General features: G+C 42.9%; 1 protein-coding gene across 1 annotated transcript; it reads left to right on the top strand.

Moving 5' to 3' along the window:
* The first annotated feature begins 148 nt into the window (after nucleotides 1-148).
* Nucleotides 149-18887, top strand: LOC115357518 (pollen-specific leucine-rich repeat extensin-like protein 1). The gene is made up of 4 exons (XM_030049008.1): nucleotides 149-214; nucleotides 1201-1481; nucleotides 1571-2143; nucleotides 18803-18887. Exons 1-4 carry the CDS (start codon nucleotides 149-151, stop codon nucleotides 18885-18887), a joined length of 1005 nt encoding a protein of 334 aa, XP_029904868.1.
* The last annotated feature ends 8007 nt before the right edge of the window (nucleotides 18888-26894 follow it).

Below are 26894 nucleotides of genomic sequence, written 5' to 3'. Positions count from 1 at the left end.
GTTTATTAATGTGGATTATCCCCAACTAAATAACTAAATCCAGAAGATGCATGAGAGCTGAGCTGCGTGCAGGAGGCGGGGCTGCAGGAGGCGGGGCTGCAGGAGGCGGGGCTGCAGGAGGTGGGGCTGCAGGAGGCGGGGTGGCAGGATGCGGGGCTGCAGGAGGCGGGGCTACAGGAGGCGGGGCTGCAGGAGGCGGGGCGGCATGATGCGGGTTTGCAGGAGGCGGGTTTGCAGGAGGCGACACTGCAGCCTTATTGATATTCAGCCGACATTTAATCTGCACTTCATGAGCCGTTTATGGACGTAAAATGTCCCATTTAACCTGCGCACTCATTAAAAGTTCATGTGCTCCTTTCACAGCCCTGCAGGAACGAGCTTTAAATATTCATAGCACACACACACACACACACACACACACGCTGCCCTTGATCCAGAGAAAGAGTTTGGACAGGACTGGAGAAGAGCTGAGGAAGAGGAAGAAACTTGGCTCATCATTAAAAAATAAGAAAAATAATAAAAAGTTCCCTGTTACCTCGTCATTCAGACTGAAAACCCGACCGACTCATCCAGGCCTCAAAAACCTTCTCTCTTTTTTTCTAGACAGAAAAAATCTTTTAAATTCTTTTTTTTTCTGTATAAAGAAGAGTCACAAGCAACAAAGCAAGACAACAAAGGTATTGCAAATTGCTGATACAATAAAATAAATTCATTTTATTCATTAAAAAAAATTTAGGAGACAAAAAAGAAGAAAAAAATAGTAAAAAGGCAGGCTGGTGTGCAATGAGAAAAGAAAAGAAAAGAAAAGAAAAGAAAAGACCCTGCTTGTGGTCAAAAAGGAGCATTAAAAGTATTTGGGAGCATAAATTTAGACATTATTTCTTTTCACATTAAAAGCCACAGTCTCGTCTTCACAGGGCAAATACAGCTTTTCCTCCAACGAGGTGAAAAAAAAAATCCTTTGCTGGGATTAGATAATCCCACGTGCTTCCTGTACAGTTTCACTTGTTCATGAATTTTTCTGGGTTTTAGTTTAGTTTTCAGTTTAATTTCTTCAGCTCGTGTCTTTATGCTCGTTCAAAATAAAATATAAATCATTTTAAGACAAAGTGATGCTGGTAACCCAGAAACTGGGTTCTATTGTTCAACCAAGTTTTGGCAGCTTCAACTGCCTAGACGTTTTTACCCATTTTTGGTTAGAAACTAAACCCAGAGCCCAGAACCCTGAACCCAGAGCCCAGAACCCTGAACCCAGAGCCCAGAACCCAGAGCTCAGAACCCAGAGCCCAGAACCCAGAACCCAGAACCCTGAACCCAGAGCCCAGAACCCAGAGCTCAGAACCCAGAGCCCAGAACCCAGAGCTCAGAGCCCAGAACCCAGAACCCAAAGCTCACAGCCCGGAAGCCAGAGCCCAGAGCCCAGAGCTCAGAGCCCAGAACCCAGAGCCCAGAACCCAGAAGCCTGAACCCAGAGCCCAGAGGCCAGAACCCTGAACCCAGAGCCCAGAACCCAGAGCTCAGAACCCAGAGCCCAGAACCCAGAGCTCAGAACCCAGAACCCTGAACCCAGAGCCCAGAACCCAGAGCTCAGAACCCAGAACCCTGAACCCAGAACCCAGAGCCCAGAACCCAGAAGCCTGAACCCAGAGCCCAGAGGCCAGAGCTCAGAACCCAGAGCCCAGAACCCAGAGCTCAGAACCCAGAGCTCAGAACCCAGAGCTCAGAGCCCAGAACCCAGAGCCCAGAACCCAGAACCCAGAGCTCAGAACCCAAAGCTCACAGCCTGGAAGCCAGAGCCCAGAACCCAGAACCCTGAACCCAGAGCCCAGAGGCCAGAACCTAGAACCCAGAGCCCAGAACCCAGAACCCTGAACCCAGAACCCAGAGCCCAGAACCCAGAGCCCAGAACCCAGAACCCAGAGCCCAGAACCCAGAGCCCAGAGCCCAGAATCCAGAACCCAAAGCTCAGAGCCTGGAAGCCAGAGCCCAGAACCCAGAACCCTGAACCCAGAGCCCAGAGCCCAGAGCCCAGAACCCAGAGCCCAGAACCTAGAACCCAGAACCTAGAACCCAGAACCCGACCCTGCTGGTTCCCAATGCCGGGTCAAACTGGGAGCTGCACTGGGAACCAGAATAACACAAAGTGGGTTATTTTGCTTCTGTTGCTTCTGTTGTTGTTGATGAAATGAACACCACCAATATAAATCACTGTAATATAATCAATATCAATACAAATCACTGTAATATAATCAATATCAATACAAATCACTGCAATACAACCAATATCAATACAAATCACTGCAATATAACCAATATCAATACAAATCACTGTAATATAACCAATATCAATACAAATCACTGTAATATAATCAATATCAATACAAATCACTGCAATATAATCAATATCAATACAAATCTTTGCTAAAATTCCGGCCTTAGGAACCGATTTCCTCACCCCGGTTACCATGGTGACCAAACAGGTGAGACAGGAAGTGACTGGATGACGACATGCTGGGTTTCGTCAGAAAATACAACCAGCTGCCGAAAACTGACACAACCCCAGTGTGTGTGTGTGTGTGTGCTCGGCTGACAGTAACTTATTACACTAATCAGTCACCAAATCAATAATCAATAATTCATGATGATGCGTTGATGTTAAAATGCCACAGAGCAGCTTCACGTCAGAGGAGCTGTTTCATCCTCGCTGCCGCCTGCGCTGCATTTCATCACTTCATTTCACAACCAGAGACACCCTGCACCTGTGTGTGTGTGTGTGTGTGTGTGTGTGTGTGTGCGACAGCTTGCAGGAGCAGTAGATGAAAGCTTCCTGCAGAGTGTGTCAGAGCTCCATCCTGCACTCTCAATCTGCCTGCTGCTGAGCTGACAGACTGACACACACACACACACACACACACATTGACAGACACACACACACACATCGCAAGACACACACTTAAAGCCACACACAGATACACACAGACATATAAACACATGTACACACAGGTAGGCACAAAGACACACAGGCAGACACACACACACACACACACACACACACTAAAACACCTGCTTCCGTCTTCCAGGTTCAGTGGCATCGTGCACGACACACACACACAGACATAGACACACACACATTTACACACACTTACAGCCACGCACACAAATACACACAGAAACACATACACACAGGTAGGTACATATACACACACGCAGGGAAGGCACAAAGACACTTCTATGTGCTCACACACACACACACACACACACACACACACACACACACACACTAGAACACCTGCTTCCGTCTTCCAGGTTCAGAGGCATCGTACACGACACACACAATCATGCTCAACACACTCAAACGTACAAGCACAAGTAACTCAATCACACACACACACACACACACACACACACACACCTACACCTGTGGAGGCAGAGGTGCAGTTCCCTGCGCGGCCTGCGGGCGGCGCTGCTGCTCCGTCAGACACTGAGGAGGAAACACGGCTCACATTCACTTCAGCTTTTCTCCGTTTTTACAAACGTTTCATTAAACCTCACACACACACACACACACACACACACACACACACACAGACACACACACACACTTCCTAAACGCAGGCTGAACAGGAAGCTGTGATGAAAGCGGAGAGCAGCTCGGTGAGAAACAGCGTTTTAATTTCCCGTTTTTCCTCGCCGGGCGTTTCTCCGACGCTGCGACTCGACGGGACGAGCCTCGGCTGCTGCGTCAGCGACGAGGTCAGAGGTCAGAGGTCAGAGGTCAGAGGTCACGGAAGGTCTCACACAGTGTGTCTGACTCCGGAGACGTGAGGATTTTTACGGTTTCAGGCTGTGGTTTAATCCCAAGTTTACATCATCAGAGATTAAACATCTGTAACGAGAAGGCAGCTTCATCATGGAGACGAACATCCACACAGAGACACAGCTCTTTAACAACACAACTATTTACACCTGTAATAATACAGACAGACAGACAGACAGACAGACAGGCAGACAGACAGACAGACAGACAGACAGGCAGACAGACAGGCAGACAGGTCTGTGGTTAGCAGTCTGTCTGCTCTGTGTGTGTTGGCATGTCGTCTGGATCAGGCCATCTGCTGCCCCCCCGCCGCGCCCAGCAGCACACCACTCCGCTGCAGGTGTCAGTGTGTGTGTGTGTGTGTGTGTGTGTGTGTGTGTGGGCTGGGGAGGGGGGGTTCAGGTGGGCGGAGCTCATATCGAGCAATTAAATGACTGTTAAACAGAGCTCGTTAGCGTCTGAAACCCCGAGGAGCCGAACGAAACGCCGGATCGTTTGAGGAGGAGCCGCCCGAGCGTCTCAGTTTGGAGACGCTGTGGAGCCCCAAATCACAAATGATACATGAGCCTCAGGGGGTTTTACAGCGTCACAGCATCCTCTGTCCTTACAGCCTCACAGCAGATCAGGAACAGCTCCCTAAAAAATAAATAAATAAATAAAAAAAACCTTTAACATGGAGGAACAGAGTGGAACACAAACGACATAAAACACTGAGACCAGACAACAAAATTATAACAGACAAATAAAGACTGTGCTGTCGTTATTGTTGTTATTATTCTGTCGTTATTGTTGTTATTATTCTGTCGTTACTGTTGCTATTATTCTGTCATTACTGTTGCTATTATTCTGTCGTTATTGTTGTTATTATTCTGTCGTTACTGTTGCTATTATTCTGTCGTTATTGTTGTTATTATTCTGTCGTTATTGTTGTTATTATTCTGTCGTTACTGTTGTTATTATTCTGTCGTTATTGTTGTTATTATTCTGTCGTTACTGTTGTTATTATTCTGTCGTTATTGTTGTTATTATTCTGTCATTGTTGTTGTTATTATTCTGTCATTGTTGTTGTTATTATTCTGTCATTGTTGTTATTATTCTGTCGTTACTGTTGTTATTATTCTGTCGTTATTGTTGTTATTATTCTGTGATTGTTGTTGTTATTATTCTGTCGTTACTGTTGTTATTATTCTGTCGTTATTGTTGTTATTATTCTGTCATTGTTGTTGTTATTATTCTGTCGTTACTGTTGTTATTATTCTGTCGTTACTGTTGTTATTATTCTGTCGTTATTGTTGTTATTATTCTGTCGTTATTGTTGTTATTATTCTGTCGTTATTGTTGTTATTATTCTGTCGTTACTGTTGTTATTATTCTGTTGTTATTATTCTGTCGTTACTGTTGTTATTATTCTGTTGTTATTATTCTGTCGTTACTGTTGTTATTATTCTGTTGTTATTATTCTGTCGTTATTGTTGTTATTATTCTGTTGTTACTGTTGTTATTATTCTGTCATTGTTATTATTCTGTCATTACTGTTGTTATTATTCTGTCATTACTGTTGTTATTATTCTGTCATTGTTGTTATTATTCTGTCATTGTTGTTATTATTCTGTCATTGTTGTTGTTATTATTCTGTCGTTGTTATTATTCTGTCATTACTATTGTTATTATTCTGTCATTACTGTTATTATTCTGTCGTTGTTGTTATTATTCTGTCATTACTGTTGTTATTATTCTGTCATTGTTGTTATTATTCTGTCGTTACTGTTGTTATTATTCTGTCATTGTTGTTATTATTCTGTCATTGTTGTTATTATTCTGTCATTACTGTTATTATTCTGTCATTGTTGTTGTTATTATTCTGTCGTTATTGTTGTTATTATTCTGTCATTATTGTTGTTATTATTCCGTCATTAGTGAAGCTGAAGTTATTTTCTTATTTTTCCCAGTGAATGAATGTGTGCATTTTGAAAAGCATTGTGTTTTATGTCTGCATCTGCCAGTGCCAGGCCTTCAAAATAAGAGCGGGCGTAATAAAACATTAATTGCGCTGCAGGAGGGACTTGATGTTCTCTGCACTGAGCTGGAAAAAAATATGTGCATATATCAATGTCGGCTAAAAGAGCTGGAAAATATCGGCATATCGGCAGAAACTCCAATATCGTATCATATCCATATGTTTTTAAATATTGTAGATATTTTAAAATATTTATTATGTTTTTTTTTTTTATTTAATTAAAATCTTTATTTATTTATTATTTTACTAATTTATTATTGCTGTATTATTTATTTATTTATTTGTTTGTTTTTTGTGTATTTATTTATTTTAATCCTGTGTTTGGTGCTGTAAGGTGGCCTTTTATTTTTAAATTAAAATTATGTATATATTTATTTTAATTTTTAAATCTTACTTATGTTTAAAAAGCCAAAGGAAACAGTGGCTTGAGAGAGGTTTGGTGTTCTGTAGGTCAGCCTGCAGCGCGTCCCTCAGGGCTCGGCGGCGCCACCTGCAGGGCAGAAGCTCCGTCCATGGGCGAGAAGTTTTCAGCGTCCTGTCGCAGGAGGTCTGAGGACTGAGGACGTTTGATTACCAGCATAAGACAAACGTGCTGAACGTGATTCAACAGCCAGAGACTCTGAGACTCACCGGGCTCAGAAAACCTGTCTAACCCAACATCCTGTCAGCTTCTCTCCGCCTGTCTGTGGGTCTGAAAGAACGTGAATTACATGTCTTCACACAACAAAGAGAATCATTTTGGAGCATTCATCTTAAAAGCCCTAATGTGACAAATAATTTCATTTGAATGATTTCCTTGAAGTGTTAACGTGCCGTGATGTTCGACCAACAGAAACAGTCCAATTTTCCAAAACAGCGTTCACCACGTGGTCCTCGGACGCTGCCACGTCCAGGTTTTCACAGTTTGGTGTAAAAAAAAATCCAGCTGCATTCATGAGCCTCACAAGTCAGAGGCAGAAACATCTAATCTCTAATAATCCACTAATAATCAGAATATCAACCCAATCAGTAGAGACCGGCCTGATCTGTGGGAATTTTCAATCCCGCCGAAAATGGCAGTGCAAACCTTTGATAATCCGTTAAAAAGGAAAAAATAAGACGAACGAAGCCGGAATCCAGCAAAACATCGAGCAAATCCAAAAGCTGCTGGAGGAGTCTGAAGGCTTCCTGTTACAAGAATAAAAGTCCAAACCAGCAGCCAGGTTTCATGTTTACAGTCTGATGGACGACCTGATGGGGGCGCCACCACTGCACCACATGGCTCAGCCTGGATTATATTGATATTTCCATCAGATTAGAGGCTTCCCAGCAGGTGGAGCCACTTTGTGTCAAGAAAAGTTTTATTCTGATTAAAAAAGCTTTGCTGCATATAAACTTACGTTAATCAGAAACGTCAAAAATCTGAAAAAATCCAGCTGACAGGACATGACAGGTAACAGAGGACAGATTTGGAAATGCATGCTTTTTTTTTTTTTTTTTTTTTTTTTTGTGAAGGTCTACGCTGCACAGATTTTGCGCTCCACAAACGTGATCAATACCAAGAAATGTGCCGTTCCTTGAGGAGAAGCAGGGTGTCACTTCTCAGAGCGACGCAACGGCAGATTAAATTCACATTTTTGGGACAGACGAGAAACCCCTGTCTGGCTCCGTTCAGAGGTGAGACAGGTGAGTGCAGGTGGAGGCTGGTCTGTGGAGTAGACCTGTGTTGAAAAGATCGATCCTCCGATTTTGAATCGATCATTTAAATTCCCATGGATCGATCTTTACGCCCAAAGATCAATCTTTTAATATATATATATAAATGCTGTTTTTGTGTGGAATATGAACGTATGTCTGGGGAAAATCACATGGAGGGAAGCAAATCTGGGTGGCACAACCCCTCCAGTGGTTTCACCTGCACCTGCACCACCAAGAAAAAAACATTCCAACAGCTGCACCGACACCATACGAGTCCAAAAGGCAGAGAAACTTTCCAGCTACAGCAGCGCACTGACATAGATTGTGTAACAAAGCGAAGAGGTGCCACTCCGCTCTATTTTCACTGGCAAACAGCGGCACACTGGCTTAGCTTGTCTATTCAGAGAAGAAGTATCACTTCGGCTTATTTTTCAAACCATGTTATCACATGCATACTAATGCTCATTCATTGGTAGCTGAATAGTTAGGTCTGTTTGATAAGTAATTTACATTTTTAAAACAAATAATAATTTAACATCTACTCCTTAAAGATAATTTATTATGTTCTACAACTCATAAACACACACTAACACTACACACCGAATGTTTGACCAACATACTGTATCTCCTCTGGGCTACAAAAGGTGGTCTTAGCCATTTTTACCAGTCTTACAGCCAATTTAATTATCAATGCCTATATTAATTTGTTGTCAAATGACAAAATATAATACAAGTATTAATGTGTTGCGTAACTAGACAGGCATGTAATTCAGTAACAGCTCAAAGTGCTTTTTAATAAAACTAACCAAATCAATATCGGATCGAATCGGATCGGATCGAATCGTGAGAATCGATTCTGAATCTTGTGAATCGGAATTGAATCAGTTCTTGAAATTTGAATCGATACCCAGCACTAGTGTGCAGAGTATCATCCTGCTGTCTGCTGCACTTTGGTGGAAAACACAGTTTGAGTTTGGAAACTGTTTTGAAACACTGAGACGGTCAGCTCTGCAGGAAAGTCTCATTTGCTCTGAGTTTTGCAACAAATAGAATCATAAAATGCTGCGAGGTTTCTATGAAGAACAAAAAAAAAAAAAAACGAGCTTTACTGTAAACAAAGCCTGCGATTCGCTGTTTAGCCAGAAAAACTGATTTTTTTTTGGCTCCGCCCACTGAGCTTTAAGTCAACCAATGAGATGCTGTCTGCCCTCCTGAGATATGTTTGTGAAGCTCCAGCCTGCAGTGCAGTTGCCTCTCGCTGCCACTTGGGGGCGCTGATGTCCCAAGACGTGGAGAGCAGCTTTAAAGTCCCGACAGGCGAACATGCTGCTGCTCAACATCACTCACATGGCTTTTTGTCTTCCCTCGCTGCTTTCCAAGAGCCTGAGGAAGCTCTCAGATGATGAAAGCCACACACACACACACACACACACACACACACACACACACCCCTCTGATTCTGTTCTGCTTTCCTGTTTACTCGGTTGAGAGCCGTGAAGCGCCCAGCGAGAGAGAAGCCAGCACTCTGATGATGCAATCTGCCCTCTCTGACCCTGTGTCTCTCGCCCAGTCTTGCTCTCTCTCTTTCCCTATGACACACACACACACACACACAGAAACACAGAAAAACACACTGCAATCCCTTGACATGCTCGCTCATCCACTCACTTTCCCGCTCTCTCTCTCTCATGCTCTCTCACACACACACACACACACACACACACACACACACACACACACTCCCTCCCTCCTCACATCAATACAAGAGAGAGAGGCAGTGTGTGTGTGTGTGTGTGTGTGTGTGTGTGTGTGTGTTTTCTTCTTCCTCTTTTTATTGTTCTGCTCAGCTTTGTTGTTTGACTCTGAGGTCTTGGCCTGTGAAGCACAAAGGCACACACACACACACACACACACACACACACACACAGACGTGGTGATAGTGGAAGCAATATTGTGCAAGCGGGGGATTTTGAGTGCAACCCAGTTGGAGAGTGTGTTGTTGTGGTTGTAAATCCAACATGGAGTCGAGCGGCTGCGTTATGAAACAGGCCACATGTTGGTCGGCTCCTTCCTCGTGTGGAAACGCTGGAAACACGCTCACTTTATAAAGTGCTGACAGGAAAAAAACAACTCACATTATTACACAAATAAACCATGTTAGTGACACTCTGCTCTGAGCGTCAACACATGAACAAAACATTAAGTTTATGATGATGAGAGGAGAAAAGGAGGATAATCTCAGCATCTGAATGATTTTATGCTTTTTTTTTTTTTTTTTTTTTTTTTTTTTACCAGAGGTGAAAGTAACTAATTACAGTTCCTCATGTTACTGTACTTAACCCTATGAAGCCATTTGAGATCAGGGAGATCAGGGTCGGTTGTAGCGGGGGGGGGCGGTTGTAGCACGGGCCCTTATTCGTGTTAGACACAACACAGGAGCTTGTAATTTGGTGAGCAGATTCCACCTCCTTTCATGGCTGCCTCTGCAAAAAATCTTTGCCACCCCATGTATTGTTGCCGAGTTTTAGGGGAAAATGTTCTTTTCATAGCGGAAAGTAAAATACTGAAACCATAAGTGTTTTTTGATTTTGTCATAGAGTTTGTGTATTTAATACAACAAACCTATATGGTCTGTTAGACCTATCAGTAGACTAAACATTAGCGGTTGTTTCATGTAGCATGTTAGCTTAGCTTTTCTGCTATGTCCTTTTAAATGTAGGGAGAGCGAGGAGGGACGGTTGTAGCAGAGCCTCACCTATGCATTTCCTTGATGCTGTGCTTACAGGATATGCTGAGGATTAGGGTGAGGAAGCACAGAGCTTTATGAAAGAGTTTGCAAGGCTGATTTTGAGGGCCAGTCAATCAGAGCTGCAGCAAAAATTTAATAAAAATAATCTAGCCATTCACAATATAGAATATACAACAGGCTATGGATGACAAATGAAATAAATAACATTTAATAAATAGCCTACAATAACTTAAATACAAAGTTTATAACTATAAAAGTTAATCATTTTAAATGCTAATCTTAACAAGAAATTTGTATTGTGAATCATTTGTATGGGTAAGTCTAAGGGAGGCAAAACATTGGTCATGTCGGCAAAATAGACAAAAGGTCTAACTATATGAATTTGCAACATATAACATAAATTATATTTCACTATTACTTGGAAAAGTTAACTGATAAAGGAATGAGAAGTAAAAGCAAGAAAAAAAAAGTGTCACCTGGCCTCTTCAGTCCACTTTTGAGGACTGCTACATTCGTCCCACATGTGTGCTACTTTCGCCCCGACAGTGAGGGGCGAAAGTAGCATTGCACTGCTTCCACCTTCGGCCTGATCACACCTGCTGTATTGATCCGTGGGACGAAACCGTAGTTTGAATTGGTGGAGTACTTGTGTACCTTGCTTACATTAAAATATTGAAACTGTAGCTGGCTCTGTCTTTTTGTAATAAGGAAAAAACAAAAAAGTGCTACAACCGACCCAGATCTCCCCTATCATATATGATACACGTTATCAAATAACACATTCCGTTTTCAGTTTAATCAATACTTGACCAAAATACTGTTGTATACCTTTGGACACTTCCCCTGTTCACCCTGGACCATTGACACTTCAAGTACTGTCATATATGATACAACAGAAAAAACGTATGTAATAACAAATTTTTTGAATTTTTTTTTTTTTTTTTTACATTTTGTTATAGGACTAAATAAGGGGTTCAGTTTCAAAAAATTGGAATTTTCTGCCAATTCTTTCATAGTTCAGGCTTTATGGGGTTAAGTAGCTTTTTGTGTACTTGTACTGAGTATTTTTTTAAATCAGTCATTTTTACTTTTCCTTCAGTCCATTTCTGCTTGAGTTTTGTCCTTCACTTCATTTTAAATCAGATCCATTACAGAGAACAGACTGTGGCACCTTTCACAATAAAAGCTCAGCCAGCAGAGACGAGAAGAGGAAGCTGCTTCTACTTTGTTGCTTCTACTTTTTGTCGTTTTCCAAGTTTCACAATAAAAGCGGCACCATGAAAAACCGCAGCGAGGACCAATTTGGACTCAACTGGTGAAAAAAAATATAAAATAAGTGTGGACAATGAGAGCGGTGTAGACTCAACCATCAGATTACGTGCTTATTCCACGTGTCAGTTGAGTCTCCAGGGTCCTCACTCCAGTGTGAAAACTTTCACAATAAAAGCTCAGTCCACAGGATCCTCACTTCAGTTTTAGTGTAATGCCCCTTTAAAAGCATGCAGTGTGCAGCGTGTTCTCTCCTCCTTTTCTAACTGCATGGAAAAGATCCCAGCGAACACAGTTACTGTTTGGAAAAAGGAGCTCAGTCACTTTTACTGCCAGGACATTTGAAATGAGACACTTTGGACTTTTACTGCAGGACATTTTTACTGCACTACTTCTACTTCTACTGCAGTCACATACCAGCAGAGGAACAGTACTTCTACTTCTACTGCAGTCACATACCAGCAGAGGAACAGTACTTCTACTTCTACTGCAGTCACATACCAGCAGAGGAACAGTACTTCTACTTCTACTGCAGTCACATACCAGCAGAGGAACAGTACTTATACTTGTACTGCAGTATCAGTTTGTAGTACTCTGTCTGTCCGTCACTGATTTAACTCTTACAAACTCGTCTCTGGTCAACAAAATCACATATAAAGAGTTTGTTTTCCCTTCATGTCTTTGATGTAACTCAACACTTTTACCTTTATTTAATATTCGCTGATATGCAAATAGTCGCCACCTTTTTTCCCAACAGGATCTCAGTTTGGCAGAGAAACAGACTTTTATTTTGAAGGGACAGGTGGGTGAGAGAGGATGTTTACAGATTTGTGAAGGTTTGATTGGCTGAAATTTGAATTTACAGCCACTTGAGCAGGATGATGTCACTGTTTAAGGAGGCAGAGGTCATGTGAGGTCGTTTCATGGGAACTTTAACGAAAATATTTTCTCACATCCAGTAGTTTCATTGTTTCTGTTTCATCGTTTCGGACGACGGCCCGCGGCTTTAAACAAGTTCAGTGTGAAAAGGCCGAACGCTAATTAAGCAAACTAACCAGTTTGCGGTATTTGAATAAGTACAATGCGGTCGCCACATTCGTTGAATAATGTGGAACGGGCAAATTTATATTCTGAGGAGAGGCTCACCAACCAGTAAGAGTCCACAGTGTGCACACAAAACTAAACATGACAGGTTATTTTCCAGGCAAATGGAAAACACTGTTACACTTGAAAGACTGCACTTCCTTGTGAATGTGTTTACTCTATTTCATTTTTATTCATTTTTATTTTATTATATGTATGCATGTATGTCTGATATCCACTCAGGCCAGTCTGATGCAGCTCAGCTCAGCAGCTCTGCCATGAATTCTCCCTTCTAACAAAGTTTATAATGTTCATTTTTTTTGTGTAAATTTAATTCTGTGTTTATTACTGAGGTTGTAGTTTGCAGAGGTCTGCTACTGGACTGCATTATACTGAGAGGGGTTTCTCATTTTTTGTCCCCAATTATTTATATACCATGAGGTTGGACAGAATAGTGGAAACAGCTGTCAGTAAAGTGCAGCACTAACTATGAGCTCAATGCCAAACACAGAAGTGAATGAACACCTCTGTTACTGCATTAGCTTGTACAGGTGGAGCTGGTGAAGTGACACTGTGTGTGTGTGTGTGTGTGTGTGTGTGTGTGTGTGTGTGTGTGTGTGTGTGTGTGTGTGTGTGTGTGTGTGTGTGTGGATATGAAGTTTTTTTAATGGCTGTATTATTATTCTAATCCTTATTGTTATCACTTTCCTCTGAGTGATTCAGTGTCCTGCTCCTCTGACACCAGACTGATGAACTGCTGCTGGTGTGTGTGTGTGTGTGTGTGTGTGTGTGTGTGTGTTGGCAGGGAGAAGCAGCTGTTACACACTGAACGGATGAATGACATCATCACCTTCATCACCTTCATCACTGACGAACAACAACAGAGGCACCGAGGCTTGTTTCTCCACATTTCATAAGATCAGGCGAGAGTTTCACATGAAGCCAACCTGCTAAGCACCCCCCCCCCCCCCCCCCCCCCCCCCCCCCCCCCAGCTGCTCCAGTGAGATGTTGCCTCTTCAGCAAACAAATGACCCCCCCCACCCCCACCCCCCGTCATAATCCCATCAGGCAGTGGGAAAGCTTGACTAATCCTCCCTGTGAACCCCCAAACAAGGAAACAAACACGCAGAATACAGATATGCACACACACACACACACACACACACACACACACACATATTTAAGTACACAAGCAAACACAATATGCGCACTCACACACACACACACACACACACACATGCACATACACACTCCCTGTGCTGTCCATAATCTGTTTTAATTTTGTTTTGGGTTCAAACAGTTTGGATGAATCTGTTTCGTTAACGGCGCCTTGTGAATACACACGACTTAAAACACACACACACACACACACGCTCGTTTCCTTTTGTGGCTCTGAGCACGTGCGTGTGAGCGCTGTCGAACACGTCACGCTGATCAGCGGCGGCGGCGTGGGGTTTATGTCGGCGCGTCGTCCCGTTGAAGACGAGCTGCCTCTGAAAGGCGTTTCTCCGTTTGATGTCTTTATCTGAGGCGGCACGCGGCGCTTTGAAGCCGCTTCGCCTACTGCAGCCATGTTGGCTTTACAAATGAGGCGGCGGGCCGAGGGGGGGGGGGGCTCACCGCCGCCGCCGCCGCCACCACCACCGCCACCGCCACCGCCACCGCCGCTTCTTATTTGTCTTCTTTTCCTTATTTCTTGTGGAAGAGGAGCTGGGAACATCAGGACATTTTACAGGAATACAGCACAACTTCAGGTTTTTCAATTTCAGCATTTTCCAATGTGTTTCCTGTTGTCGGCTGCATTAGACGCTTTCTGGTCCAACACCTCAACCAGCAGGAAGAAGGAAAAGTTTTAGGATCACGGAAAACTCCTGGAAAAGTCCTGGAGCTTTTCATCGGGACGGGGATCCCGCTCATACGTGCATCAGAGCTGCAGCTCTCCCACTTTGGTTCCATCTTTCTTTTTCTTCTGTGGTGTTTGTTTGTGTTTCTGCAGAGTGATGCTCTCTCTCCGCTGCAACACACACACACACACACACACACACACACACACACACACACACACACACACTCTCACTAGCTGTGTCCCAATTCAGAGTCTGCATCCTTGGAAGTCCGGGTCCTCCCCGTCAACCAAATGGGACGGTCTAACCTTCGGAGTATTTCCTGGTCGGGTAACCGCCGTTACCATGACAACAAACTCCGGAGACAGAAAGATAATGCTTCTTTCCGTCAGACAAGACAGAACAGTAAAGAAAGGGGTTTGGGTTTAACATACATGTTAAACCAAACTTATTCTTATTACTTATTCTTCTTATTATTACTTATTCTTTATTTTTGATTTATTTAATCTTGTAATCTGTGGATAATGCTGGAAACTGTGAATTTCCTTCGGGATGAATAAAGTATCTATCTATCTATCTATCTATCTATCTATCTATCTATCTATCTATCTATCTATCTATCTATCTATATGGCGTTGGATGTTCAAATGAGTAAAAACCCAATATTTTATAATAGTGAAATCTGAATTTAGATGCGCTGTAGCCATTTCAGTTCACTTTTTTCGACTGAGCAGCAGCACGCAAAGCATCTTGGGATACGGGAGCCTGAGAAGGATAGTCGCGGTGCGTCCTCCGAATCGGCTACCAACGGCTGAAAAGGAGAAGCGTTTGAAGTGCGAATTTGAAGGAACTCCAATTTGAAGGATTTTGAAGGATTTGTGACGTAACCGGCCTTCAGATGCCGACTGAAGGAAGCAGAGCCTGAACTGGGACACAGCTGCTGTGTTGTGTTTTAACACAAACGCCGAAAAACCACACACACACACAGTGAAGCCCGTACAAGTGGGACGATCACCAGGCCGGTGCTTCTGCAGGTCGCTGTTCGAGTCCCGTGTCAGACAGGAGCTGTGTGTGTTTCAGCTGAGAAACATTAGCTAACCTTTCTAACCGTTAGCACGAACGCCGTTTAGCTTAGCCGAGTGGTTTTGGTGGTTTTGGTGGTTTTGGTGGTGTTTGTGTAGCCGGTCTGGCCTCACACTGCACTGCAAAAAGTCAAATCTTACCAAGATTATTTGTCTTATTTCTAGTCAAAATATCTCATTACACTTAAAATAAGACATGATCACCTCAGAAATAACTTGTTTTTAGACAATTGTCTCTTGTTTCAAGTGAAAATTTGCTTGAAACAAGAAACAAATTCTGCCAGTGGAACAAGCAAATTTTTACTTGTGTCACAAGTAAAAATTTGCTTGTTTGCTTGTTGCTTGCTTGTTATTTTAAGTGTAATGAGATATTTTGACTAGAAATAAGACATTTTGACTTGAAATAAGACAAATACTCTTGGTAAGATTTTGACTTTTTGCAGTGTGCCTCTTCTACAAGCTCTGCGTTGTGTTTAGGTGTGACCAGGTCTGCTGGGCTGGGCCGATTCATTTTCTGTGTAAAACATGAAATTCAGTTTCAGCACCTTCTCACGACCATTCTCCACGATGCACACCTCTCCTCTCCGGGGCTAGCGCCAAGTGAGTCTGCATTTTAGCATATTTAGGTTCAATTTGACATTTTAAATTTAAATCAATAAAACAAAATACATCATAAAACAAAACACATCTTATTCACAATAGTATTCACAGAAACATTTTTCCATCCGCCATCAGCAGTTTTTTTGTATTTTATAAATTAACAACAGAACAAATGTGACAAAATAACAAAAAGGGAGCTTACAGACCTGTGTAAAACACTTGAAATTCAGTACAGCACCTTCTCACGATGCACACCTTCAAAAGGAGGGTACATAACAAACTGCATCAGAAATGGTCTCACCGCTGCGATAGCTTAGTTTAAAAACAAAGACCTATCCAGCAACATCACAGTGCTATACACGATAAAAAAAAAAAAAAAGACATACACGCTAGAATGAGCGGTATGCTAATAAAATACAACAAGTGTGACCCATACAGAGTACAATTTGTGAGTATGCTTAAGGTTTCCTCCACATTTTACCATACTATTTACAGGAGCACTCATAGCATCTTGCCTCTCCTCTCCAGGGCTAGCGCCAGAGCCCGTCTACGGCGAGCCTTGCCACTCTCCATTAACCCCGTTGTATCGAACTTGGTTGCAGTTCCACCGTAATTCCACTGGGGGTGATCGCGGGCGAGTGCAGAATGAATGGGGCTCTATGGAGCTAAACGGCTAAATTTGTCTCTTACTCCTGTTTATGGTTGAAAAATCGCAAAGACTGTTGTAGTTTCTGAAAGTTCAATATGGATTATAGGTTAAAAGTGAAATTAGCGAGAACTTATATCCTTTCAGTTTCCTACAGTTTGGGCTGTTGTTGGCCATAACACGCTAGCATTTGCTAATGAATGCTGATTGGTCAGTGACTTGCGGCTGTTTACGACGAGGGATCCCACTTGATGGCACCCGAAGACCAAGAGAAACGGGAAACACCACACTTAAGGAGGACTTTTCCATCAAAGTTGATATTTGTGTGTACAGAGAATGTCTAATATAGCACAGGCGGGCTCTGGCCAAAGTGTCTCCAGTGTCTCCGTCTGCTCTCCATAGACGGGCTCTGGAAATTGCAGTAGGGGAGAGTGGGGTAAATAGTGCCAATTTTTACTTAAACTGCCTTTAAAGCGAGAGGATTACAGTAATGCCTCCAACTAAAATATGCACATATAGTTTAAGATGTTGTGCATCCCTGGGAACAATCACTTTGGATCTTATATAAACTGTTTGAGAAATATAGCTTTCCAAAAAAAAGTGGTTCTGTGGCACAACTTGCCCCCGATGTGGGGTAAATTGTGCCATTAGAGAGAATATACTGGGGTAATTTGTGCCATTGATAATTGAAGTAAAACAGATCATTTTAATCTCACAAATGATAATGCTATATAAAAGCAAAGCAGATTCAATACAAAATTATTTATTTAACATTTATTTATTATTTTAACAAGATCACAGGCCACTTTTCTATAACAAGGCCGAGCGCCACATGAACACATACCCAGAACAAAATAAAAATTCCAAAATGAGCACCTGCAAATCATCTTCATCTGAATCTGAATAGCTTTAGTGATCAAAGGTAAGAAGACAATGTACAATAACAATAAAATACAAGAAAGTAATATATAGTATATAATCACAAGTTGTGCCACTGGCACAACTTACCCCAAGGCCCTTTGGCACAAATTACCCCAAGCCCACCATTTTGAAAAAAATGCCTCCCCCAGCTGTTTTGAGCTAACATCATGCAAACTGTATAGACTCATGGTGTAGCTTACTAAAGTACTAAAACCTGTGTGAACTGTTTTAAAAGTTTTCTATAATTGTTCAAACACAGCAATCAAAAAACCTTGATCATAGAAATTTTACTTTGGAGGGCAAAAAAATGTTTTTTGAACTGAAATGTTCTTACCTTTCAAGCCATGTGTCTCCCTTCTTTACAGGATGAGTGAAATGGATGCCTCTTCAAAAATATGTGGTCACATGACCAACTTCTTCTATGGTTTTCTAGATAACAGGGGTGGCACTACTTGCCCCTTGGCACAAATTACCCCACTCTCCCCTACCTCTCGTGATATGAAATGTGTGACGTCATCACACTTTTTGAACGGCTTTTTAGAACATGTAGGTGAACTTAAAAAATCCAATATTCAGCTGAGTGTATTTTTTTAGCCCCCCTTTTGAAAACAGTATTCAAATTACTTGACAAAAAATTATTTCCAGAGAAAAGTGGATTTTTAGGGGTGTAGCCCCATAGACTCCCATTCATTCTGCACTCGCCCGCCAGCGCCCTCACATGGACAGAGGTGTGTTTCCGAGACCCGGAAGTTAGACGAGAGTGCCGCTTCTCCCATATTAGACATTCTCTGCTAGCGCCAAGGGAGGAAAATGACCGAGAAGTGTGTCCTTGAGTGTCGTGACGCCGCGTGAGAAACCCAGCTGCGGTGCCGTGACGCTGACGCCGGCTCCTCCACGCCGCCTTGCAGTCGACACGCTCACATGCAACGTCTGTTTGCTTCAGAGACGTCTTTGCTGTAAAACGGCAACATTTCATCCTGGAGGCGGAGCCGGTTGGTCTGGAAAGTGGAACAGGAAATACGTTACGTACTGGTCCCTGAACGCATCATTTCAAATGGTTTCCAACTTTTTGTGCTTTTGCTCCTGGACTCTGAAGGTCTGCACCTCCTGCTGCTGATGTCACCACCGCCCCGCAGGGATTATGGGTAATGCCGCTGCAGGCTGAGGTCATCTCGCTGTGATGACATCATCAGCCCGGCCCGCGTTCACATTTTCTCATTTCATGAATTCAGCCGGTCTGAGTTGAGTTTATTTAATATTCATGCTCACAGTTAACAACTGAAAAGAAGCAGAATTTACATAAAAAAAAACAAAAAAACTACCTAGCAATAGAATAGAAGACCATAAAATTCATAGCTATTTATACAATCTATACAAGGTCTAAAGCTGCTCTGTGTGTGTTTGGTTTGATTGACACTTGGTTGAATGAACATGCAGCAGGTTTTTGTTATTCAGCTTTTACTGGAGATAAAAACTGCTCTTAGCTCTGCACATGCATTTTAAACAGACTAATCAATCGTTACAACAAACTATATTTTCCCCAGGGGGACAGATGACTGACCTCCTTTCTTTTGCTCTTTTTTCCAAATCTGCCTTGTTCAAAAACGGAGGATAAATTCCTGGAGAAGTCTCAGGTCCTGTGGGATCGCTCTGCTGCTTCCCAAAGTCAAAACAGAGCAGATGAGATTATTGTGCCTCTCGACCTGAGCTGATCTGAAATCCAGCCTTGAAGCTTTTCTGTTCTCTTCAGCTGATGCAAACTATGACTTTTAATGAGACACAGGTTTTATTGGCCTTTTGACTTTGTGTTTCCTATGTGCTTCTTACTGTATTATTTACCATTTTATTTACACTGCGTTCCAACTTATTATGATTGTTACGGAAAGTACGATTCTTCTTTTTTGTACCATGGAAGAAAGTGGACAGTCAGAAACTCTACACACTTCGCCGAAGTCATTTTCACACCTTCAGGGACTCTAAAAGGGCCGACCAACTCTCTTCCCATTATTCCGGCCCAAAACATGACTCCGCCCCCTCCTGGCTGACGTCGCAGCCTTGTTGGGACATGGTGGCCGTCCACCAACCATCCACTCCTCCATCCATCTGGACCATCGAGGGTTGCACGGCATTCATCAGTAAATAAGACTGTCTGGAAATTAGGGTTGGGAATCTCTGGCATGAGGCCGATTCGATACATATCTAGATACACGGGTTACAATTCGATTGAGAAACAATATATTTTTAATACAGAACGATTCGGTACGATTCGATACAGTTTAAGAACGATACGATTCGATACAACCCTAAAAACAATACGATAGTTAACATTTGTTGATGTAGACCGGGCATCACCAAATGATGGACCGCGGTCCGGGCACGGAACCAGTGGCGGTTCAGTCCAGACCCGTGACAACAAGAGAGCACTGTTTACTTCAGATCTTTAGTAGCACAGAGGAAATATGCTTCTCAAACACTCGCTATTTAGTGTTAGTGTATGATTATGAGTTGTGGAACATAATAAATTATCTTGAAGGAGTAGATGTTTACCAGTAAGTTCCAATAATTTAACAATATGTTAAATAATTTAACAATATGTTAAATTATTATTTGTTTTAAAAATGTAAATTACTTATCAAACTGACCTAACAATTCAACTACCAATGAATGAGCAGGAGCATTCCTGTGATAACATAGATTGAATATGAAAAATAAGACAAAGTGATACCTCTTCTTTGAATAGACAAGCTAAGCTAAGCTAAGCTAAGCTAACCCGTTTCTATATCTATGTGCGGGAGAGTCCTTTCGTGAGCTCTCGCGTTGTTTAGAGATGAAAACTGTAAAGCCTCAGGCAACCGACTCATAGTCTCGCGATATCCGATCCACAACTCTACAATCGATTCATCCAAGGATTCATGGCGGATTTCGTATCGATTGAGGAGTCTGCCACCGATACAGCCGTATCTCTCGCCCGTAAAATCGGTTATCCGGTCGTATCGGTGTATCGTACCCAACCCTACTGGAAATTTCCAAAATCATCATCATCAAGCAAAATCATCTTCATGCACGACAACGCACCATCTCATGCCGCTAATAATACCTCTGAGGCGTTGGCCTCCATGGGCATAAAAGGAGGAAACCTCATGGTGTGGCCACCATCATCCCCTGACCTCAACCCCATTGAGAACCTTTGGAGCCTCAAGCAGAAGATCTATGAGGGTGGGAGACAGTTTACATCCAAACTGCAGCTCTGGGAGGCTGTTCAGACATCCAGCAAAGAAATTCAACCAGAAACTGTCCAGAAACTGAAAGAAAGTTCAACGGATGCAAGAATTGTGAAGGTGATATCTAAGAAGGGCTCTTATGTTAACATGTAATTTGGCCTGTTAAGATGTTTTTGATTGAAATAGCTTTTGATGTCTGTAAATATGACCTTCTCATGCTGCAAAGTCAACAAATGACCATGTTCAGTTCTTTACAACCTACAAAATGTTTTGAAAATCTGTTGTGCATAATAGCTTGGAACAGTGTATTTTGAATTTTTTATTTTTAAAAAAAATACTGTTATCATTTTGAGTTTTGTTCAATAAAAATCATATTATACTCTATTTTCATTGACTATTTAGGAAAATTGGACAAAAATATCATTTGCATAATAAGTTGGAACGCAGTGTATTTCAGTTGTTGCATTTTTCTCCTCTGTGCTCTTAAACGTCCCTTTAGGCCTCAAGTGAAGCTGCTTGAGTCGCCTCTTTGTGAAATGAGCTTAACAAATAAACTCTGGTGTCGATTCAGATTCAGATTCTGGATTCTGCAGCATCAGATCTGCTCGTGAAGCCTCCGCTGCTCACATCGAGCCAAGCGCGGCGGCGAGATGCTTCAACATGTGAGACACAAGGCCTTCACTCTGGGTTTTTTTTTTGTTTGTTTTTTTGTGCTGAGGACTGGAGCTCATTCACAAACCTGAGAAAAAAAAAAAAAAACAGCAGAGCAGCGAGGAAACACTTGTTTTTACTGGAGAGAGAAGAGAGACATGATGCTGCTTCAGATGTGACGCCGGAGTCACAGGAGGCGAGGCGTTTCCAAGGCAACCGAGGAGAGAGAGAGAGAGAGAGAGAGACACACACACACAGAGAGAGAGAGAGGGTCTGAGGCTGTAAACTGTTGTCTGGGTCGGGCTGGAGGAACATGTCTGGACGTGTGTGTGTGTGTGTGTGTGTGTGTGTGTGTGTGTGTGTGTGACCTCCTTACGTGTGTTTTCCTCTCCGGATGCGTGGCGTCGAGCCGCCTTCAGTCCGTCGGTGTTTTCAGATCTCGGCTCGGCGGCTCGCTCACATCTGAACGGACAAACTGTGAGCGGCTGGAAGCTTCTGCAACAGAGACCGAACCAACAATCCTCATGTTTTTTATTTATTTATTTATTTATGATGCAAATCCCAGCTCTGCTCTGTCAGTCTAACTGGGCCTGAAACAGTCAGAAAGTCTCAGTGTGGTGGTGTGAACACTCAAACTCCCAGCAGTGAGGGAAACCTTAACAAATGTGAGGTGTGTCAGTGTAATAACCTCCCACCAATGTAATAAACCACTAACCTAAAAACTATTTGCTCTGTTTAACAAAATGGTAACACTTTACAATAAGAGTACAACAATTAATGTTAATAAACATGAAGTAACAGTTAACTAACTGTTAACTAATGTGTCTAAGAATCATGTACTAATGCTGTTCATGCTAAGGTATTAATTTATATACTAGGCAAAAAAAGTTCTGCACCGCTTTTTCAGTCTATAATTTCTCCCCTTTATTTATACCCAATAGTGTTGTATCTTATACTGTAAAGCCTCATTCGTCCTCTTTCCAGTGAGATACAACTTGTAAGGATCCTGCATTTCTGGAATGAGTGACACCGGTAATTGTGTGGGAAGCGACCAATTTTTTTTTGAGAAAATCCCCTGCAATATTTTTTCAGTTGATCATTTCTCCCATTTAACAATACCGATTGGTGTTGTCTTTTATGCCGTTAGAAAGCCTGATTAGTCCCCTTTTCAATGAGAAATAAGTTGTAAGGACTGTCAATCGATTGGTATGACCAACATGGCTAAACATGTCCCCTCCCCCCCTTTTTGAGGGGAGCAATGTTATTTAAGGGTTATTGTAGATATTATTAACGTTAGTAAATGCCATAATAACCATTAACTAACAGTTAATTAACCATTACAGCATTAACTAACGTTAATTGTTGTACTCTTATTGTAAAGTGGTACCAGCACAATAATCCAGTTAACATGATGCATTTCCTGCAAACATAATGATAATATGATACATTTTTCCTGTTAATGTGATAATTATTACATTATTGGGAGTTACTGCATTAACAGGAAGCTTGAATATTTCAGTTTTGAACTGATAATGTGATAATGTAATAATCAAAATTCAAGGGTTTAAATTGTGAATAAGAGCGCTTTAAGCCTCATACTCACTTATTCTCATCAGGATTTTTTAACTCCGAGATGTGTATTTCAAATCCTCTGTGTGAATCAGACGCCTCAGAGCTGCTGGAAGGTTAAGGCTAACAACTCCCATAGACTTCAAGTCTTTATGCTAAGCTAACAGGGAATGCTACCCACAGGACCTGAGCCACTGGACGTCCAGAGGTGAAGATGGTGTCCAACATCTGGTCTCAGGCTGGGGGAGTCAGTGCTGAAAAGTATTCCTTTAAGAATAAAAATTCATAATAGTAATAAAAAAAAAAAAAAGGAAAACATCGCTTTGCTTCATGAAGACAGGAAAATGTGAGGCGGGGAACCTCTAATAAATCCCACCGCTCTTTAATCCTCCTGTCAGCAGTCAGCTTGTCATCAGGCTACAGGAGCCTGGATGAGTCAGTGAGCTGCAGGGGAGTTTCCCAGCACAGTGAGGCTGACTGACACACACACACACACACACACACACACACACAATTCTTGGGGAAATAACTCACCTCTTTACACGAGGTCAGGCTGCCCTCCTGCAGAGAGCTCGCCTGATTGGTCGAGGCCCCTGGGAGGCGGCGAAAGCTCGCAGGCTGATCTGACTCATTTCACATCAGCCGAGTCGATTCCACAGAAAAAAATTCCCGAATGAATCACGGAGCTCCGAGGAAAGCTCGTAAAATGCAAAGTGAAACGTTAATCAAGCGCATAATAATTAGGATTGCGGTTATGAATGAGAGGGGATTTTGGCAGCGGCTCTCGGATGAATTATTATGAATTTATTCAAGGCTCGCGCAGATAAACAGCTCAGAAAAAAAATCAGAATAGCAACAGTGATGTTATGTTTCACTGGTTAAAACTGCAGATGTTAAATATTCAGAGTCGCACTATAAATCTGTGAGCGTTTCAGTTTTCGGCTCAAGTCTGCCTAGCAACAGCCAAAGAGCCGGAGAGAGTTTGGACAAAACTCGAGCGTTCCATTTGCAGAGAGACTGGGATTTTTATTATTTTTTTTTTTTACCATGCCTGTTGAGTATTTTCAAATTCTTGCTCCTTTCTCGCTCACTCTCTGTTCTCCAGCTGATTTCTAAATGTTGTTTTCTGGAAGTGGTTCTGCTTCGTGGAAACGACTCGGCAGCTTCAGAATCGACTCCAAGGCCCGACTCGGACTCTGACCTTTTGACTCCTGCAGCCTCACGCCTCAGAGCTGCAGCGGGACGGGGAGGAGGAGGACGAGGAGGAGGAGGAGGAAGAGGAGGAAGGCTGTCGGATGTGTCTGTCCTGCTCGGGTAACAACGGGCCGGCAGAAAAGCCACATCCACATCCACACAGAGGCTGTGCATCCCGTCGGCATGGCAACGCGCTGCCCCGCGCCGAAGCCGGGTTGCCAGGTAACAGCCGGCATGAGAGCGTGGGCGAGAGCGTGAAGGTCGTCTGGTGAGGGGAGGGGGGAGGGGGGCGCGGGGGGGGGCGAGGAGCCGCTGGATGAAATGAAACCAACGAGACAGACGGAGAGAAAGTTTCCACAAACCTGAGAGAAACTCTGTTTACTGGGTTATTGTACAAACTGTAGTTATTATTGTGAGTCCTGTTCCCTTTCATTGGTGAGTTTTTTCTCGTGAATTTGCAGCGGATACATGCTGGATGCAGCAGCTGAACAATGTGCAGTGACAGAAACAGTAAAAGTGACCTCCTCCAGCCAATCAGATTCAAGTATTCAGGGCCCTCGAGGGTCGCTACCTGAGACTGTGACTGTCCAAAACATTCAGGGACATTCAAGGAAACTTTATTGCCACACCAACAACACGTGCATGCAAATGAGGAGGTATGAAGTTAAGAAGTGAGGCCGCAGCCAAGAACAAATAAAAAACACAATATGAAAAAAAAAATATAATAAAAATACTTCTATAAATGTATTTACATTTACATTAAATAAAGTGCACAGAACCGTCCAGTTGGCTAATTTAGCCAATATTGCACCTGTCCATGTGAGGGGGCAGGGCTGTGTGTGTGTGTGTGTGTGTGTGTGTGTGTGTGTGTTTAAAGGGGACCAGCAGAGTGGGGAAAAGCTGTTGTTGAGTCTGGTGGTTCTGCTCCTGATGCGTCGGACGTTGTGACCACGTGCACGGCGTGCCGTCACCGCGTGCCGTCACCGTGTGCCGTCACCGGGGTGACGACTCCAAACGCCTGGACTCAGACACAGAACACACAGAGAGAACAGCCGGGCGGCCTGTTACACCCAAAATGAGCTCATGCTTCACGAGCTGCTCCTCCGGTCACTTCAGAAACATCACCACGCCTGAGCCTCAGCGCCGCCGCCGCCGCCGCCGCCGCCGCCGCCGCCGCCGCCGCCGCCGTGTGTCTGCGAGGGAGTTTCCTCCGCGAGACATTTCTCTGCTGTGAGACAAAAGCAGAAGCTTCTCAAGCTGATGTCGTAACATCGGCGTGTTTGGGGAAGCGCTGTCAGCGGCTGTGGTGAGGAGGCAAAGTGTGTTTGTTACTCAGCTGGGATTAACCCCTTCACCGCCGCCTGTCACCGGGAGGAAAAACAACCCGCTGTGTGATGGAAGAGGTGAAGGTGGATTTGAAAATAGGAAAAACGTGTCACACACACTCCGGCTCCATATGAATATTTATTTTGTTGCATAAAACAGAAAAGTATATGCAAAAAAATCTGGCACAGTCCAGCTCCACATGCGTTTCTGTTATTTTATACAATAAAATGCACATGGAGTTTGAGTGTGAGATATTTTTTTTCTGCTAAGAACTAACTGGTACCGCCGAGGAGCCTTCAGGCGGCTCACGGGTCGACAGAGGAGAGTCTGTGGGCTGGAATGAAAATCCACAAACTCATTTTTATTAATTCAGTTCAATTCAATTCAAACAACTTTATCAATCCCTCTTGGTGCGGTTGAATGGAGCAGCACGTACATAAAACATAAAAGTACATCAATAAAACACAGTGACATACAGACTCCAATAAATTATGCATCACCGTGTAAAGCAAAGTCTAACATAAATACTGGGGTTGAGCAGACTGAAAATGAAACAGACTGATTAAAAACACATAAAATATCAGTCTAATGAAAGGATAAGACGGATCAGTCTGGTGAGAAGATGAACCTGAGGGGCGTTTAGCCGTCCGGCTGCAGACGTGTGAGGGGTTTAGAGGGACGGTGAGTTTTCCAGGTAAAACACACCGACGGCTTCAGGGCAACAGAGAAAAGAACCTGACGGAGTGACTGAAAAAGTGTGAAGTTTCTGTAAGAGGTGATTTCTCTGTTGCCCAGTATTCACGCATTTGTATGATTTCACAGTGTCCACTTTTTCATTGTGCCTCTCTCTTGTGTCTAAAATCAAAAATCAGTTCCTCGGTTTTGGATGCACTAAAGTCTAAAGAGTTGTCATCGCACCAAGAAATAAAATGTAAGTAAGTAAGTAAGTAAAATTTTATTTATATAGCACCCTTCACAGTACGAATACACAGAGTGCTTTACAGTAAAAACAGATAAAACAAAAACAGTCAGGTGACCGTCAACATTATTATTAACATTGACCTCATCACCAACATCAGACATCATCAGTAATAATGCCATAGCTATGTGCAAGAGGCAGTGCAACATAAGGTGCAAGTGCATTATCTCACCAGCAAGAAAGAACAGACCATACACTCTACACTGGGAAAATAATAAGAACCCGGAGATGTGGTGAAGCGTCTCCGT

Source organism: Myripristis murdjan, chromosome 1 (assembly GCF_902150065.1).
Source record: "Myripristis murdjan chromosome 1, fMyrMur1.1, whole genome shotgun sequence".
NCBI classification, from domain to species: Eukaryota; Metazoa; Chordata; class Actinopteri; order Holocentriformes; family Holocentridae; genus Myripristis; species Myripristis murdjan.
The sequence above is the reverse complement of the archived record's forward strand: the minus strand, read 5'-3'. Positions and strand labels throughout refer to the sequence as shown.

Bases quoted from the DNA above. Each gene is read 5' to 3' on its own strand.
- LOC115357518 (XM_030049008.1), top strand. From the start codon at position 149: ATGCGGGGCTGCAGGAGGCGGGGCTACAGGAGGCGGGGCTGCAGGAGG. The intron at 215-1,200 runs GTTTGCAGGAGG...ATTTTTGGTTAG, and splicing joins GGCGGGGCGGCATGATGCGG to AAACTAAACCCAGAGCCCAG. The intron at 1,482-1,570 runs GCCAGAACCCTG...CCCTGAACCCAG, and splicing joins CCTGAACCCAGAGCCCAGAG to AGCCCAGAACCCAGAGCTCA.